Source organism: Paramisgurnus dabryanus, chromosome 19 (assembly GCF_030506205.2).
Source record: "Paramisgurnus dabryanus chromosome 19, PD_genome_1.1, whole genome shotgun sequence".
Taxonomy (NCBI): domain Eukaryota; kingdom Metazoa; phylum Chordata; class Actinopteri; order Cypriniformes; family Cobitidae; genus Paramisgurnus; species Paramisgurnus dabryanus.
Window position 1 is genome coordinate 16,703,425 of NC_133355.1, and position 17,762 is coordinate 16,721,186.

The 17,762-nt window shown below is 36.7% G+C and overlaps 2 protein-coding genes across 6 annotated transcripts in view; both read right to left on the bottom strand.

Annotated features, from left to right (window-relative positions):
• Positions 1 to 5,581: 5,581 nt before the first annotated feature.
• Positions 5,582 to 10,927, bottom strand: asb4 (ankyrin repeat and SOCS box containing 4). Of its 3 annotated transcripts, none has more exons than XM_065291779.2 (5): positions 10,306 to 10,925; positions 8,365 to 8,664; positions 7,731 to 8,218; positions 6,364 to 6,498; positions 5,582 to 6,145 (listed from the first exon to the last, which is right to left on the bottom strand). In XM_065291779.2, the coding sequence occupies exons 1-5, from the start codon at positions 10,523 to 10,525 to the stop codon at positions 5,957 to 5,959; spliced, it is 1,332 nt and encodes a 443-aa protein (XP_065147851.1). In that variant the 5' UTR covers positions 10,526 to 10,925; the 3' UTR covers positions 5,582 to 5,956. The 3 variants fall into 3 exon arrangements, with proteins under 3 accessions (XP_065147851.1, XP_065147856.1, XP_065147865.1); XM_065291784.2 differs by having other exon boundaries at positions 6,385 to 6,498; positions 10,306 to 10,922; XM_065291793.2 differs by lacking the exons at positions 5,582 to 6,145; positions 6,364 to 6,498 and adding an exon at positions 6,512 to 6,735 and having other exon boundaries at positions 10,306 to 10,927.
• Positions 10,928 to 12,219: 1,292 nt separating this feature from the next.
• Positions 12,220 to 17,762, bottom strand: part of ppp1r9a (protein phosphatase 1, regulatory subunit 9A) — a 51,011-nt gene continuing 45,468 nt past the window's right edge. For 2 of the 3 annotated variants that reach the window (XM_065291812.2, XM_065291804.1), the window contains exons 17-20: positions 16,981 to 17,097; positions 16,396 to 16,419; positions 15,882 to 16,064; positions 12,220 to 14,777 (exon numbers count right to left, since the gene is read on the bottom strand). In XM_065291812.2, the coding sequence (XP_065147884.1) occupies positions 14,571 to 14,777; positions 15,882 to 16,064; positions 16,396 to 16,419; positions 16,981 to 17,097 (531 nt within the window). In that variant the 3' untranslated portion in view covers positions 12,220 to 14,570. The remainder of the gene's footprint in view (positions 14,778 to 15,881; positions 16,065 to 16,395; positions 16,420 to 16,980; positions 17,098 to 17,762) is intronic. The other variant, XM_065291820.1, reaches the window with a different exon arrangement.

Consider the following 17,762-nt stretch of genomic DNA (forward strand, 5'->3'; position numbering starts at 1 on the left):
CAGTACGAGTAAAAATACTTGAGTACTTTTAAATTGGGTTACTTTAATACTTTTACTCAAGTCGTATTTAAATTGGTGACTTGTAACTTGTAGTGGAGTAATTTTTACAGTAAGGAATTTGTACTTTTACTCAAGTATGGCTTTAAGCTACTCTTTACACCTCTGCACAAAATACATTAGTTTCTTTCAATACATACAACTGTGAGTTTTCCCTCTTTGACCCAGAAAACACCATAATATCATTATTAACATATCACTGAGCCCACTTGAGCATAAACACAAGACACTTTATTTAACAACCACACACAGCAACTTGTGGTGAAAATAAAACCAAAATGTATGAGAGTGTTTATAAGCTTTATGTTTATATAGTTTTTGGAATATACAAATTTGCAGAAAATTGCCACTCACTAACTAAATGCTCACCACAGTTTAAAAAATATAAGAAGTTAAAGTTAGTTTTAAAGTGAAAATGCATTAATGTTAACAAAAGATAAGTCTTTATAGACAGAATCTTGTTTTTTAATCAGTCAATTATTTTGTAGGCTATTGAAGATATAGTATGCATTGTATTTGGTGTTTATGCATACGCATGTAAAATGAACACGTATGAATATGCACAAAACAGACAGGGAACATACCTGTATATAAGATCTTTAGATAAGGAGATTATAAATATGAATGGTTCGATCAGGGGATGATCATTTGAGATGGTCTTGTCGCGCTTTGACTTGCACATTTACCGTTGCGTCGTCTTTCTAAACCGATGTGTGTACTGTGAGCTTACATCGCATCAAACTACATCGCTCCAGCTGCGCACGCGTCACTGATATAAACGTGAGTAAACTTAAACTTTATAACAACGAACAGCATTAATATGTTCGGGAACTCCTTTCTTTATTTGGCGGCCGCGGCACAGTATCTTGCGCACAGTTTGAGAGACTTCTGCATGCCAGAGACTCAGCTTGCACGAGCACAGAGAGAGCGAGCGCCCGCGCGAAAGACAGAGAGACCTGCACCTCAGTGCTTATTATGAAATTTCATAAATTACTCTTTCATTTGATGGTGGATTATTTCCTGTTTCTCTGTCACACTCAGTCTAACATACAGGAATGCCAAGTTGACAACGCGCACTTAATTACATTATGCGGAATAGAAAAATCTGTTACGTCTGATATTTTTTTTCAAGGTAAGTTACCACGGACCAATCAGCAGCCATGTAACGTGCAGTTAGAGTGATTGACAGATAACCTGACGAGTTACAAAACAATATGAACGTGAACTTGGGAGGCCCCTGAACTTGGGAGGCCCCTGGGCTTCAGCCCAGGTAAGCCCGTGCATTAAGGCGGCCTTGGCCATACCTCTAACTTTGTGTTTCGGTAGTTTCTTTCCATTTTTCTAGCTACTTTTTTAAGGGCTGCAGTATGATGGTCATACCATGGAGCTGGCGTTTTTTCTTTGATTCTCTTTTTTCGAATGGGAGCAACGGCATCCATTGTGCTAGAGCAAACGTTATTCAGGTTTTCTATTATAATATCCAGATCTTCACGGTTATCTGCTACATGTTTCATTTGAGACAGGTCTGGAAGAGTGCTAATAAACAGTGCTGGGCAGTAGCTTCACTCCAAGTAGCGAAGCTAGTAGTTTAACTACATTTTTCAGTAGCTTGGCGGTAGCTTAGCTGCTTTCTAAATCAAATAGCTTTTCAGTAGCTAAGCTCCTTTTTGAGGTAGTAGTGAGGTAGCTTCCACACAAGCTACAATTTTCCAAACATTTCTGAAGTCGTCCTGAATTTGAGAATAAGCGCGTCATTTGAATCGACACAGGAGGTCGTTTGTTCCGTATTTTCGAGTTGTGCAGCCTTCCTTCATTCATACAAAACATTACCACTCGCATTCTGTGAAGACTCGTGCTCTACCTCTGACTGGGTTTTGTCACCAAGCCAAGCTAATATAAAAACATGTAATAAATATTACAACTGAAACTATTAATAGAATGTGCTTTGGCGGGCACCCTTACAGACTCTGTGCAGGCTACCTGCTGCCTGCGGGCCCACGTTGGGGACCCTTGTGTTAAGATATGTCAGGGCCAGGTGTTTTTGAATAAAGGCAGCTCAAACATACATTTTATTCTGGGAGTAGGATAAGTCCAGCAAACAGCCCCAAAAAGTGAAGTACCTAGGCCTACATTATGCTTGTATTGCCTATAATTACCAAAATGATAAATTGAAACTGAATAAATAATTACATAATAAAACTGGTAAAAAAGTAGCTTGTATGTAGCAAGCTACTATTGATGTAGCTTAGCTTGCTACATTTCCCAGGGGGGTAGCTTCAGTGTAGTGAAGCTTCATTTTATGTGAAGTAACTGGTAGCTTAGCTCATTACATTTTCCAAGTAGCTTGCCCAGCACTGCTAATAAAGCTATCTTTAGTGGTGGAAATTATTGTTCTGGCTAATCTGTAGCATGTTGTAGACTGAGCGGTCCTATCTAGAAGTATTGTGTATGACACAAGGCAATGGTCTGAAACGGCATCGCTCTGGGGTGATATTTCGATGTCATTGATATTGAGTCCGAGTGACAGAATTAAGTCTAATGTGTGCTTACGAGTATGCGTGGGCCCTGACACGTTTTGTTTAATACCGAGAGAATTTAGAACATCGATAAATGCACATAATGCATCTTTTGAGTTATCCACATGAATATTAAATCACCAACGATAAGAGCTTTATCTACAGTGACTGTAAGCTCAGATAGGAAGTCTGCTATTTCTTTAAGAAAATCTGTGTGGTGGCCCGGAGGCCTATATATGGTAGCTAAAATGAACGAAAGCTGTTTGTTGTTACGACCAGTTATTTCCATATTTAACAGTATTATTTCAAACGAATTAAATTTTAGTTCTGATTTATGGTTTACTTTGAACATTTTGTTGTATATTGTAGCTACACCACCCACTCTCCCTTTAAGACAAGGAACGTGTTTATAATAATAGTCTTGTGGGGTGGATTCGTTTAAACTGATGTAATCGTCTGCTTTAAGCCAGGTCTCTGTCAAACAGAGTGCATCTAAGTTTTGGTCAGTAATTATTTCGTTGATAATAGGTTCTTTATTGGTAAGCGATCTAATGTTAAGAAGGCCGAATTTTAACATTTGAGTTTCATCTGTTAATATATTGTGTTCTAATTTTATGTTAATAAGATTTGTACGAGACGAGGTAAATGGTGCTCTGTATTTATTTGTTCGAGGAACAGACACAGTCGAGATGTGTTGGTACTCTGGTAAAAAAGGCTCTATGTGCTGGGATATATGTGATCTTGACATGTCAAGGCAGCTAACAGACTGATGGGTCAGCCGATCTGTCTGTTTCCTGACCTGGGCCCTGGATAGTCTTAAAAAAAAAATCTAGATAATTTACTCACCACCATGTCATCCAAAATGTTGATGTCTTTCTTTGTTCAGTCGAGAAGAAATTTGTTTTTTTGAGGAAAACAGTCCAGGATTTTCCTCATTTTAATATACTTTAATGGACCCCAACACTTAACAGTGTTAATGCAGTTTAATATTGCAGTTTCAACGCAGCTTCAAAAGACTCTAAACAATCCCAAATGAGGCATAAATGTCTTATCTAGCCAAACGATTGTCATTTTTTGCAAGAAAAATTTTAAATATGTACTTTTAAAACACAACTTCTTGTCTTCCTCCAGTCGTGTGATTCGCCAGCGCGACCTCACGCAATACGTCATCACATCAAGAGGTCACGGATGACGTATGCGAAACTACGGCCCAGTGTTTACAAGTGTGGAGAAAGAGGACCGTTCAGACATTGTTGTATGTCGAATAAAACATATTAATGTCTTTGTGTCAGTTTATTGTTTAAAATGGTCCGCAAATGTGCGTTTCATATATGTAACATGTGACCTTTCTACTTCATTACGCTGGCGCGTCACAGGCCGGAGGAAGACTAGAAGTTGTGGTTTAAAAGTGCATACGTTTTATTTTTCTTGTCAATAATCACAATCGTTTCGCTAGATAAGACCCTTATGCCTCGTTTGGGATCGTTTAGAGTCATTTGAAACTGCATTAAAACTGTGAAGTGTTGGGGTCCATTAAAGTCCATTAAAATGAGAAAAATCCTGGAATGTTTTCCTCAAAAAACATAATCATGTTTTCTGAACAAAGAAAGACATCAGTATTGTGGATGACATGGTGGTGAGGAAATTATCTGGATTTCTTTTTTTTTTTAAGAAAATGGACTAATCCTTTAAAGGGATAGTTCACCAAAATTGAAAATTCCATCATCATTAATTTACCCCCCAGTTGTTTAAAACCTGTATACATTTCCTTGTTCTGTTGAACATAAGGGAAAATATTTTAAGCGATGTTTGATCATCATTGACTTCCATAGTATTTTTTATCTTACTATGGAAGTCAGTGATGCTTCTGCTTACTGCTTGATTACAAATATCTTCCTATGTGCTCAGCAGAACAGCTGCAGCGAATGTACACATAAATAAACATATTATGTAAATGTATTATTTATACATAATATAAACACAGGCTTGTGTGTATATTTCAAGGCAGTGTCCACATGCAGTACTTTATGTCTAGTTTAATCTTTATCAGATCATTTAAAAAGTGATTTTAAAAACTAATCTGAGCTAACTGCACTTTGCATTAGTGTTGAACAATACAAATAAGTTAGCAAATAACTGTCATGTACTGTAGCATGGTATGTTATTTTGTAATATTCTTGAGGGAACGAGTGCACTGAGGGCAAGATTCCTGGCAAAAAGCCTCTGTTTATTCCTGGGCTGAATTTATAGGTCTGGAACAAAACGATCCGTCTTTTCTTTTGCACGTCACGACAGCACTTGCGCTTGTGTCTGTGTCACATGCTTTAAAAACGGCGCTATTTTAGGGGCTACAGTACAACTGTACCGCCTGGCATGTCACTCATCCACACAACATCCTTCATTTATGAAACCACACAAATGCCATAGTTCTTTTATGGCATCGATGTGAGAACCTTTTTAAGAAACCTTTAAGCAAATGGGATTTAGTAATATGTGATATCATGCACATACATTTCAGACACAATGTAATTTGTTTTACCCTTTCTTGAACATTAGCTTAGATCACATTTTGCTCCAAGCAAATCTTAGTATTACATTTAAAATCCTTTATATCTTAAAAATTAAATAGGCAATAAGATGTAAGGGAATAAGGGTCTTTGATAGGGAGAGTTATCATGTCTATTGTGTCTGCTCTCATTAAACCCTGATAGGCACTTCAGTTTATCATCTGACAAAAGGATTAATGGATTAGACATCTCATTCAGCTGTTATCTGTAATGTTCTACTACAGACTGATATTCACTGATATTATCCACTTACAATGAATAAGACTCCTTATTTCCCCTCTTAATGTTAGAGTCCTAGCAGACAGGCTTAAAAACTGATTGATATTCGACACACTTTATTTTTTTATTTTATTTTTTTATAAAGATCTGTTAAAGTAAACAAATTAACAATATCATTGTTCACTGGTAAAGTATCTAATAAAGAAACACACATTTATACCGTATTTTTATAAATCTTTTACTAGATAATCTTCTTTACATGTAAATTACATAAAACAACATATTTTGAACATTATGTATAAAATTAAAGCTGCACAAATCTGGAATCATTTAACATTATGGGGTGGTTTCCCAGACAGGGATTAACTTAAGCCAGGACTAGGCCTTAGTTTAATTATGAAATGTAACTAGTTTTAACAATCATGCCTTCCTTAAAACCTTCCTTGTGTGCATTTTGAGGAAAAACAAAGGGCACTGATTTATTTTAAGGTTTTTAGTTTGTACAGCTCTTGCATTTATTTTAGTCTAGGACTAGTCTAGTCCCTGTCCGGGAAACCGCCCCTATGCAGCAGACATACATAGTCTATTATGCAGATATCAGTATATGATTCCTACAGGCTCCAGAAGTAGATATTTTTTCATTGATGGAGGAAGAGTGAGTTGCTGGACACCCTGTTCACATCGATTGGACATTGCTGCACGTATAGCACATCTGGCTAGATGCTGCAGGGTGCGTGGACTGTTGGTACATACAGCAAACACAGAGTCATAGAAATCCTTGTGTCGCTAAATAAGAAAAGACAGTAACAAAGACACAGACATCAATGTCAGTAGATTAAGTTAGGATAATGCAATATATATCGTTGTTTCATTTGCGCATTTGAGCTTGCAAGCCAACAAACAAAATGATCACAGTCTGAATGCAACAGGAAACATACATTAAAGATTATCTGCATGAAAAGTTTATGAGAAATATTTTTTACTTTATTTAAAATGAACCTTACTAAAAAATGCCTGGTTCTGACCTCATATACATTTTCAGGAATAGCCGCTCTCCATTTTTTTGTGTACTTTACGTGTTCATAGGAATTTACCATCACCTCCACGGCCCTGGGGTAATCATGGCACGCCTGCAACACCTATTTAAAACCATAAAAAGAACTAGATTAAAGGAAAACACCACCGTTTTTCAATATTTTACTATGTTCTTACCTCAACTTAGATGAATTAAAAGTGCTCTAAGCGCATTAACGCATTTTAGGCCATAAAAAATTGGTTTCATACAGTAAACATCTCCTCACTATCTGCTAGCTGCCTGTCCCATGAACACACTGTAAAAAAAACGCAGTCTCTGTAGACAGCCCAGGCTCCACAAACTGCAACAAAAACAAAGTGGTCAAACCTACCACCAGGAAACATAACAAATGTGTTTCAGCCAATAAACGACAAGAAGGATTTGGGATTGGAGGTTGGGCGCGTTGATAACTCTTTCAGAAAGCACGGAAGGGAGGGGGGTAGTTAGCTACGCTCCGTTTTGTTTGACAACACTTCGAACGCCAACAAGAAGTGACGTCACAAAGATTAGCTTAGAGCGCCTTAAATACATATCTATCTTTTTTTAATGCATGCACTTAATCTTTGTACAGTGTGTCATGAATGTGTTAGCATTTCCTAACGTGGATGAATTTAGAAGCCACCAAACACTTCCATGTTTTCCCTATTTAAAGACTGTTACATGAGTAGTTACACGAGTAAGTATGGTGGCACAAAATAAAAGTGGGGATTTTTTAAGTGGATAAAAAATGAGAACTATATTGTATGGTGGAAGAGCACTTAGTTTGCACCACTTCGACCTCTGGCGCAGTAACATCATCACTCCTGACTACTCTCCCTACTGCTCAAACTTCCGTCAATATTACTGCGCCTGAGGTCGGAGTGCTGCAAACTTGGTGCTCCCCTGCCATACAATATAGTTCTCATTTTTTATCTGCTTAAAAAATTGCCACGTTTAGTTTTTTGCCGCCATACTTACTCATGTAACTACTCATGTAACAGTCTTTAAATGGGGAAAACATGAAAGTGTTTGGTGGTTTCTAAATTCATCCCTGTTTGGATCCTAATGAATGAATGGGGCTAGGCTAAATGCTAACACATTTACGACGTGCTGTACAAAGATTAAGTGCGCACATTGAAAAAAGATAGGTATTTATTAATTTGTCTAAGTTGAGGTAAGAACATAGTAAAATATTGAAAAACGGTGGTGTTTACTTTAAAATCCCAAGACTTAAAGATCTTCATAATGGGCTTGTAAAAACTATACAACCACAAATAAATATGGCAATATGTGATTTTTGCTGTGTGAGTATGATACCTTATGAAATTGTGGTGGATACACTCTAGGTGCTCCGTAGTTCAGAAGCAGCTGAAAGCAGCGTTCAGGAATGGCCCACGGCCTAATCTGGGATACCTTCAGCAGATACTGTATAGCTGCACATCCATTGATATCCATAACTTGAGGTTTGGCACCAGCCTCTAGCAACATCTGTATAAGAACATGGTCACAGTTCCAGCAAGCTTTGTGCAGTGCGGTCTTCCTGTCTTCTTCATAAACGTGCGGGTTAGCTTTGTGGTCCAGCAGGATCCTGCAAACAAGATGGTGGTCTGCACTGTAGGTCCGTTCGCGAATGTCCATGGCCCAGAACGCTGCGGTAATCAGAGGGGTCTCCATGTGGACATTGACTGCATTGACGTCAGCTCCATTGGCAGTGTAGAAAGCCACCAGCTCAGGTATACCGAAGCGGGCCGCTGTGTGCAGAGGGGCGTCTTGGTTCTCCTCGCTGGGCATGTTGATGTTTGCTCCTGCAGTGAGAATTCAGTGGCTTAGATGGGATGAAGTCACACATGCTATTTAATAGTATTGAAATAAGAAAATCAACCAAATTTCAGATCATGTGCACATGTCTTAAAGGTGTTAGACAAGTAATCATGCCATTGCATACACACACCTTTGAGAATAAGCTGTTTGGCGCAGTCCAAAGACTCTTCTGTAACACAGTAGTGTAAAGGGGTGTGTCCACTCAGGGACATACTGTTGATCCGCGCCCCCCATTCCAGGAGTAGTCCCACACAGTCAGCATTAGACACTGTACATGCCACATGTAGAGGGGTCTTCCCATTTGGTTTCCTGTTGACTGCTGCTCCATTCTGCAGAAGAACTAAGGCACTCTCCAATGCATTGTACATCATACACACATGAAGCCCCATTGCCCAGGAACACTCTAATTTATAGCTCGGAAGCCAGTATCCTAAGGGAAAAAATAAGAAAATTTCATTATGTGGAAGTATATGAAGGATGTTACACATGCAGTAAATTGCACTTACATAAAAAATGCAAATAATAACAGTGGGCGGTTACTTCCATGTCTTTAATGCGGCACAAAAAGTGTTTTTAACCCTTAAGAGATCCTAGGAACATTTTGTGCAATTTAGATTTTTATGTTTAAACCTGTGTTGATTGAACTGTGTTGATTGAATATTGCCCAAAATTGCCAGAGGTTAATCATTTTTTATACATTTAATTTTGGTTTCAGTTTTTAAAATTAGCTTGAAATGGCTAAGCTACGCAAAAACTGACAAATTTGATCCTGGGGCCAAAAATGGCCCTTTGAAAACCATTATAACAACAGTTTTTGACCCTCCATTTATCTTAACATAAACTTATACATGTCTTTGTGTCAAGATTTCATTTTGAACTACAGGCCTTCAAGTTGTCCACCAGTTGGCGCTACTTTTCACCATTCCATGAATGCATCAAAATTCCACAAGTTTTATTGTTTTCTGTGGGTTGCATTGCTACTAAAAAAAGATAAACCTTTGATGTTGAAAAGTGGTGTAAAAAGTGTTTCTGATGGGGTGGGGTGATGTCAGGGTGGGGTCGGTGTTGATTAGTGGGGCAAGGGGGCCATATCCAACATATCCAAAGCCTTCTCTTTTTAAAGGTCACATTCTGGGTTATAAACTAACGGTAATTCCGTAAAAACCGATGAGATGCCAGAACCGGAAAAAAAACTTATATAACACGTATTTTGTGCGATAATCCAAAAGTCTATGGGAAAAAATAATGGGCTTTTTACTAGCTAACTGACCTACAAAAATACGTTAACGTTAAAGATGTCTATAGTCTGTTTATGGCTATAACCATAATAACAATACAATGTTATTTTTAGCGCTTTTTGGAATACTTGATTCTGATTGGTCAGTCGCGACATTCTGACACCGCTACGTTTGTTTATGTATCACTCTGCTGTTTCAAGATATCCAAGTTTAAATTTGTTACAAATGAGCTAAAATATATTTTAAATTAGTACTTCTTGTTTGGTTATTTAGTTCAGTTCAGTATTTATTTATACACGTAGGGATATTGTGTTAGTACACTCACACAGACATTTGACAAATTCACATTTGGCAAATATAAAAAAATAAATAATCTAATATTAAACATAATAAGGTCTGGGGGCTATTTATCAACTAGCACTAGAGGGAGGAGAATTTAAAAATGTGATTGCTTGGGGGATCAAAGATAATTTAAACCTGTTTTTGAACATGTAAGATAATATCGTCCGCCTGATGGTAGCAATTCAAAAGTATAGGATAACGTTAGGTGCCTCTTATCATTCACAATGTTATCCTTGTTGGTTCATTTCGCAATAACAACAAATGAAACAAAAAAGACTAAGTCAAATTTTATATATATGCATGATTAAGTATTAGTAATTCTGTGTCACAATGGCGGACTTAAATGAGTTGAATTAGTTGATGGTTTTGGATACAGTCAGTATGTTGCCGGCAGTCTGGCTCCACCCAGTGGCAGAATAAGTACAGTACAAGTACATGTGCATTCATGTAATCTTTCATACCGCGCATGAGTTTTATTTTCTCATTGTTACCTTGCTTATAAGAGGCAAGGATCATATTGCGGTCCTCCACGTCAAACACGGCGTCTATATCAATGCTGGTGGTGCGAAGGATTCGCGCAACCTCGGCTGCATTGTTGCACTTGAGCGCTTCCAGAAATCTCGCTTTCAGTCTGTTTGCTGCCTCTCTTCGTGACAGAGACTGCTCGTTATCCTCCTCCGGTAAACCGAGACCTGCTCGCGGACCGTTCATATCTCACACAGAAGCGTCAAACTGTCTTTTCACATGTATTATTTGTAAATTCCAGTGTATGGGGTGTAAAACACAGTCGGTGTAAACACTCGATCCTGCTATTTATAGACAGCGAGGAAAGGGGTCAGGACACCGGACGAGAAACCATTACAATTTTAGCTGTAGAAATAAACTTACCATGGTAACAATAATGTTGAATAGCATAACTTAGTCCTTACCAAAATGAAATATGGTTTTACTACACACTGTAAAAAAATCTGTAGAAATTACAGTATTACTAGCTGTAATTAACTAGCTAATAAATGTTATTTACTGGCAACAGTTTGTTCAAAGTTATTAAATTAATATTAAACATTAACAAGTCTTTATCTTTACAGAATAAAACAACAGCCGTAAAGCATTCTGGGAACCAAAATCTGAAGGAAAAAACAGAAAAAGGTTGATGAGGATTTCTTGTCCCAGAATGCTTTGCATAATCTAACCTTTAAAGGGACACTCCACTTTTTTAAAATATACTAATTTTCCTGCTCCCTTAGAATTAAACATTTGATTTTTACAGTTTTGGAATCCATTCAGCTGATCTCCGGGTCTGGCGGTACCATTTTTAGCATAGCTTAGCATAATCCATTGAATTCGATTAGACCATTAGCATCGTGCTCAAAAATAACCAAAGAGTTTTGATATTTTTCCTTTGACTCCTGTGTAGTTACATCGTGTACTAAGACCGACGGAAAATAAAAAGTTGTGATTTTCTAGGCAGATACAGCTAGGAACTATACTCTCATTCTGGTGTAATAATCAAGAACTTTTCTGCTTTAACATGGCTGCAGCAGGCGTAGTGAAATTACGCACTGCCCGAAAATAGTCCCCTTGGTTACTTTCAATAGCAGGGGACTTTTCAGGCACCGTGTAATATCATTGCGCCACCTGCAGCCATGTTATGGCAGCAAAGTCCTTTATTATTACGCCAGAATGAGAGTATAGTTCCTAGCTGTATCTGCCTAAAAAAAAATCGCAACTTTTAATTTTTCGTCGGTGTTAGTACACGATGTAACTACAGAAGAGTTTCAAATAGGAAAAATATTGAAACTCTTTGGTTATTTTTAGCGCAATCCTAATGATCTAATTAAATTCAATGAATTATGCTAAGCTATGCTTAAATGGTACCGCCAGACCCGGAGATCAGCTGAATGGATTCCAAAATGGTAAAAATCAAATGTTTAACTCTAGAGGAGCTAGAAAATGAGCATATTTAAAAAAAGTGGAGTGTCCCTTTAAGGGGCGGTTTCCTGGACATGGGTTTAGATCAATCAAGGACTAGGCCTTGGTTATATTAGATATTTAAATAGCTTTTACAAACAAACCTTACAAAAAAAATACAGGTGTGCATTTTTAAAAATAATGGCAATGATATGTTAAGATATACCCGTACAATGTGTTTTTAAACTATGGCAGCTCAAACATGCATTTTAGTCTGCATATTATGCAAATTATGCATATTCATAATTTTAAGGTTCTAAGTTACATCAAAGTACCATGATTTTATTGTAGTCAACTAATTACCATTTGCATTTAGATTTACCACAAATACCATGGTTAAACTATGGTCATGAGAGAGCATGGTAAAATTTAGACTTCTTTTTAAAACAACTGTGCATCTGGTTAACTGGTTACAAACCACAGCAAACTCAAAACAGGTTTGAAATGATCTTTCATTGTATTTATCTGACCAATTATGTCATTCAAAGTGTATTTACAGCCCAACATGACAAATGTTCACAAGGCTTTTCATATTTCCATGATCAACAACAACAAAAAAAAAGATAAAATTTAGTAGTTTTGGAAAAAACGGGTATGGCACATTGAGGTCCCTCATGCGGGTATGACGAAAAAAAATATACAGGTTAATGCTCTGTTCTCAGGCTGTGCGTGCAATATACCCTGACTGATTCTGGCATATACCAACAATAGGGTGTAACCATTCAATAAACATGTCAGGTAAGCGCCCTAAAATATCAGTGAAACAACAAAATAATCCATGAATGACAAGCACATTTCTGTATTTAAATCCATAGGTGATTATCCCTGCATGTAAACACATTCAAACATACGATGGTCTTTTCATGGAACTGAGAAGTTATAAAAAACGCAGAGCTTAAAAGCTATTGCTTCAACTTTAACATACAAAAGTCAGTATTGTACACGGATAGGCAGGTTAGATTTGGATCTACAGCAGGTTATTTCTTAGCTGACTCCTAGCAGAGGACTGGAAAAGATTTTATGATGCTAAGCTTATCTTTGCCATTATGATAATGAAGACTTGTTCACAAGTGCATTGTGAGTTAATAAAGAAACATACAATCTCATAATATCAGTGAAATATTGTATAAGTGTTTTTTTTTTGGTAATTTTTTGCTTCATAAATAAATATTAACTGATTTCAAACATTTCTTTGATTAGTTTAAAATAATAAATAATACTATGAGAGAAGTAAAATAAATAATAAAGAATAATGAACAGAATATCATCTTAAATTGAGTAACATTTGAGGGTAAGAAAAGCATAGGGTCATCCGGCACTGCCTAATGTACTCTGCACAGTGCCCAATAACCACCAGAGCTGCCTTCATGTTGCTATGGAAACAAGTAGTATTTCACATGTAAACATGAATGATATGTGCTGTACCACAGATGAGACAACACCATGTTGTGTGTTTTTAGCATGAAAAAAATGATGAAAATATGGTTAGAAAGGAATTATTAATCAAAGCTGAATATTAATTTTGCTGTAGGCTACTGTGTTTTTGTATACTTATAATGCATACATACTGGCAATGTGTTGCATAAACAAAGGGCTCAAAGGGAATGAAATCGTAACATGAAAACCTAGGGAGCAGGTAAAATAACATACGTGTGTAGATACACATAGGTCCATTTTACAGTAAGTGCACATTTGTAATATGCTCTACAAAAATGTTGATGCAAAAAATAAAAACAGTGGTGCATTTACACATTTGTGTGTCCAGAATAAAACCGCAAACCACAAAAAAACAAAAACTATAGCATTTCAAAAGGCAGCACGCAGGTCTAAGCGAGAATCTATCTCAGGGCAATGTAGAGGGTCAAAGCAGGTATCTATGGAATAAAAGCAGCACAGGGTCTAGCAGTATTTTTTTCTTGATTTCTCTTTTTTGTTTTAGGGTACACAGCTTGCGTCTTTGGGGTAGAGTTTAAACCGGTGGACTCCTGAAATAGTTTATTATCAAGTTGCCATCGCGTATGTATGTCTTTCAAAGATCAGTAGTTTCAAGCTCAAAGGAAAACTTATTGGGACAGACTTGAATACTGGCAGGTCGTTGAAGGAGATCCAAACACTGGGTTCGAAGTATACAGTAGAGTATCCACAAAAGGACTTTGAGGTCATTATAGAGTATTTCATTATCTGGAATGGCTTTCTTCTCACAGTAAGGTTTTCTGTATCCCAGTAAATCAGATTGTAGTGGTTCTTGTGAGCAGCACTCAAAGTCTTTGAGACAAATGAACCATTAATCGTGACCATGACAACGACACCGTCCATCACTATGACCTGTGCTTTAGCAAAGCCGTCGTTATAAAGCTTTCCTGCCTCTTGGACAAAATACACATCTTGGTTTGGATAGAAAAATGGCACATTTTCATATTCACGTTACCTGCATATGTACATTGTCTCAATTTCTAAAGGTGCTTGTAATGCAGTCATGAGTTATACGCTGATATGCTCTTGTTTAACATATACCTATTATTCAATGCAAATAAATATATATATATATATATATTAATCCGACCTAAAACAAGGAAAACAAAAATGATCATTCTGCAAAAACAAGAAAAACCTGAATTTAAAATGTTTAGTAAAGACCAGAAAATCCTTATTCAGACAGTTTGGTTTCTGTTCATCCAGCGGCAGCTCAATGACAATAAGCCCCTTTTGTGAAGAAGAACTATTGAAATTCTGAATTCATTGCTACTTGCAATGCTGCTCAAGGTGAAATAGTATGGAAGTGATGTCATTCAGTGGCGCCCTCTCCTGGTCCGGAGGATTTGCCATTTTTCCGGACCTGTTTTTGAACCTGTTCCAGTTCCTTCTTTCGCAGTTTTTCACGTCGTTTCTCCATTTTCTCTCTGTTTCTGCAAGCTTTTTCCATCAGCACCTTCAGATCTTTTAACTTTTTCTTAATAAGAGCCCGATCCTGAGACGACTCCACGCCCAGATCCTGCCAAAACACACAACCCCGTACATGATGGCCTTTAAAAGCTATGCATATCTCCTAAAGCTAACTTTTTCTTCACATTGAAAGCAGGGCATGAGCACTGAAAAAAATATTAATTTAATTTACTCACTTTTTTAAGGTAAGTGGTCGCAATCAATTTATTGAAGATACATTTAAACAAAAAAGATTAGAAAAACAAAACAAAACAAAAAACTTTTGTTTAAACGTAGCTTAAATAAATTGATTGCGACCACTTACCATAAAAAAATGAGTAAATTGAATGAATAATTTTGTTCAGTGAGGCCAAGCTGGATATACTAATGTAGAAAAACACAGTTTAACCGTCTACTTCTATCAGTTTAAAAACAATAATAAAATACACTGAAAAAAGATTAATTCAATTTACTCAATTTTTTTAAGGTAAGTGGTTGCAATCAATTTATTTAAGCTACATTTAAACAAAAGTTTTTTATTTTATTTTACTTTACTAATCTTTTTTGTTTAAATGTAGCTTAAATAAATTGATTGTAACCACTTACCTTAAAAAATTTAGTAAATTGAATGAATAATTTTTTTCAGTGTATTTACTAGTTGCTCCATATATTCTACATCCACTATTCATTCCATTGTTGTAAAATGTTTTCTCTATGCAACAAACACAAAAATGAAGTAAATAAGTGCAGTTTTTATGTGACTAAATGTATTTTAATGAAAGTAACTAACAATACTGTTGTGTGGATCATATTTTATAATTTTGTTGAAAACTGTTTTAAAATACAGTTCTATACCTGTCCACATTGGGATTGGAAAATAAGGGAAATGTCCCGAACTTCATTGGTGGGTGTTGTTAAAGTGATATGCGATATTTTACAGATATACTACTGCCTGCTTTCCTGGAGGTGAATGTAGCAAATATCAAAATGGCCTGTGAGATTTTTGTATAGAAAAATGTAAAATACGGGAGAAATAAGGGAAATTATTTAAACAGTATGATGGCGGGATGTAATGGTAAAATACGGGAAATCCCGGTAGGGTTGACAGGTATGTACAGTTCTGAGATCAGTTGTTTCTCAGGTATGTACAGTTCTGAGATCAGTTGTTTCTCACCTTCAGGGATGAACTGTCCAGCTTCAGTAGATGCTCTCCATCCACATTCTTAGCAGTGAAAAGAGAGACATACTGTTCCAGGTTCAGACCAATGAGCCAGCAGGACACCTGTTGACATGTCCACTCTGTCACACTGCGGTTCTGCCACTGGTAATGTTTGGGAGGCTGACCCTCATCCAGCACCTAACACACACACACACACACACACACACACACACACACACACACACACACACACACACACACACACACACACACACACACACACACACACACATACATAGTTATGGCTTCCGCAAGGTCACACTGTCATTAACCCTAAGTTTATAATTAATTTAAGACAGCTGACTTTTTATGCATACTTTTAAATATATTTAGAAAAATTTAACCCAAGATAAATCTATTTATGAAGACATACTACATGAATCTCCCAGTACATGCAAGAGACTAGACTTAATGTATTTCTGAGAAAAACTGAATTAGAAAGAGTCATGCTGGGATACATTAGACTCACCTCGTTTTCAAACATATCCACACTCTAATAAATGCAGCATAGATGAAAAAGAAACACTCTCACAGTCAGAAAAAGCCTTTCCTCATCTCATATGCACTTTCTAGGCAAAACATTTCAGCATGCAAGTGATGCATTAACTCTAATTCAATTAAACCCAGCTGCCTTATCTGTCACTCCTCAATGTATTTCTAATGTTCCAGGTTTAATAAAATTTAAAGCAGTACGGATTCAGCAATATTGATGTTGATTACCACATTTTTGACTTGCCCCTTAGTTATTTTTATTTGTAACATGGGCCAGTTAACATAAATATGACCACCAGACTTGTATAAAACATGCAGGCATGAGACTTATGCAAAAATTACATTAGCAACGCATTAACAGAGGTGTATCTGCCTAGAAAAGTACTGTCACTTCAAATAAAAATCACTTAAACAACTTCACAGCTCAAATCATAAACAGTGCTTTACTAAAAAATAAGTAATAATAAGTGCTTAGAAACAAGCTTCACATTTAGGCTTAGGCTTTTGGTGGGGTGCCACAAACACTATCACTAAAGTTTAACTTGTATTGTACAAACATTACCTCATCTGAAGAAAATGTTAGTATTTGTCGACCAGACATCTTAACAACAGGTAGGGCACCACTGAGCTCTGGTGAGCTGGCACTGCTGATGCTGAGATCATCAAAGGCTCCAGAAGCCTTTAAAAGGTCAGAGAGAGACAGAGAGAGAAAGTTTGGTTCACAACTGTTATCTGTTATCAGATAATCTGAATAGCCATGCTCTTTTTTATTTGCATAATTTGTTTCTCTTTTTTATCTGTTGAGAAACATATCCATTCTTTGATTTTGTTTTATTAATTATGACAAGCAAACACTAAGTTAATGGTGACTGACAGGTAAGTCAATTAGGGCTCTTAAGACTGACTTTAGGGGACAGGGTAAATATATTTTTAAGTGCATACAAATAATTTTAGTCTTATTCAAAACTTGTTTTAAGATATACAAGTTCATGTAGCATATTAACGTCCGGTCAGATGTCAAACATCTAATTAAATAGTAGGGTCAAGTTGTTCCCATTACATAATGCACTGCTGACAGGCCTTGGCTCATCTTATTCTGTGACTGTAAAACTCATAACAAAAAAGCTTAAAAAGCCTTAAAACATGCATGATCCTTAAGGTCAAGCTTTCTTTTACAGTATTTTTAGTAAACAGACACCCATGTGTCCCTGTAGAGAATATTCACACAGCTGAGATGGACATGTTTACCAGCCTATGTTGACTGTCTGTTGTCTTTAAACCGGCCCCATAAGACAGATTCTGAACCAATACAAAAATATTCAGATTTTTTTAATCACTATGCTT

Excerpts from the sequence above, each read along its gene's own strand:
- asb4 (XM_065291779.2), bottom strand. The coding sequence starts at position 10,525 with ATGAACGGTCCGCGAGCAGGTCTCGGTTTACCGGAGGAGGATAACGAG. Across the intron at positions 6,499-7,730 it reads ATCCACCACAATTTCATAAG|GTGTTGCAGGCGTGCCATGA; the intron begins GTATCATACTCA and ends GGTTTTAAATAG. Across the intron at positions 6,146-6,363 it reads TCAGAACCAGGCATTTTTTA|CGACACAAGGATTTCTATGA; the intron begins GTAAGGTTCATT and ends TTTCTTATTTAG.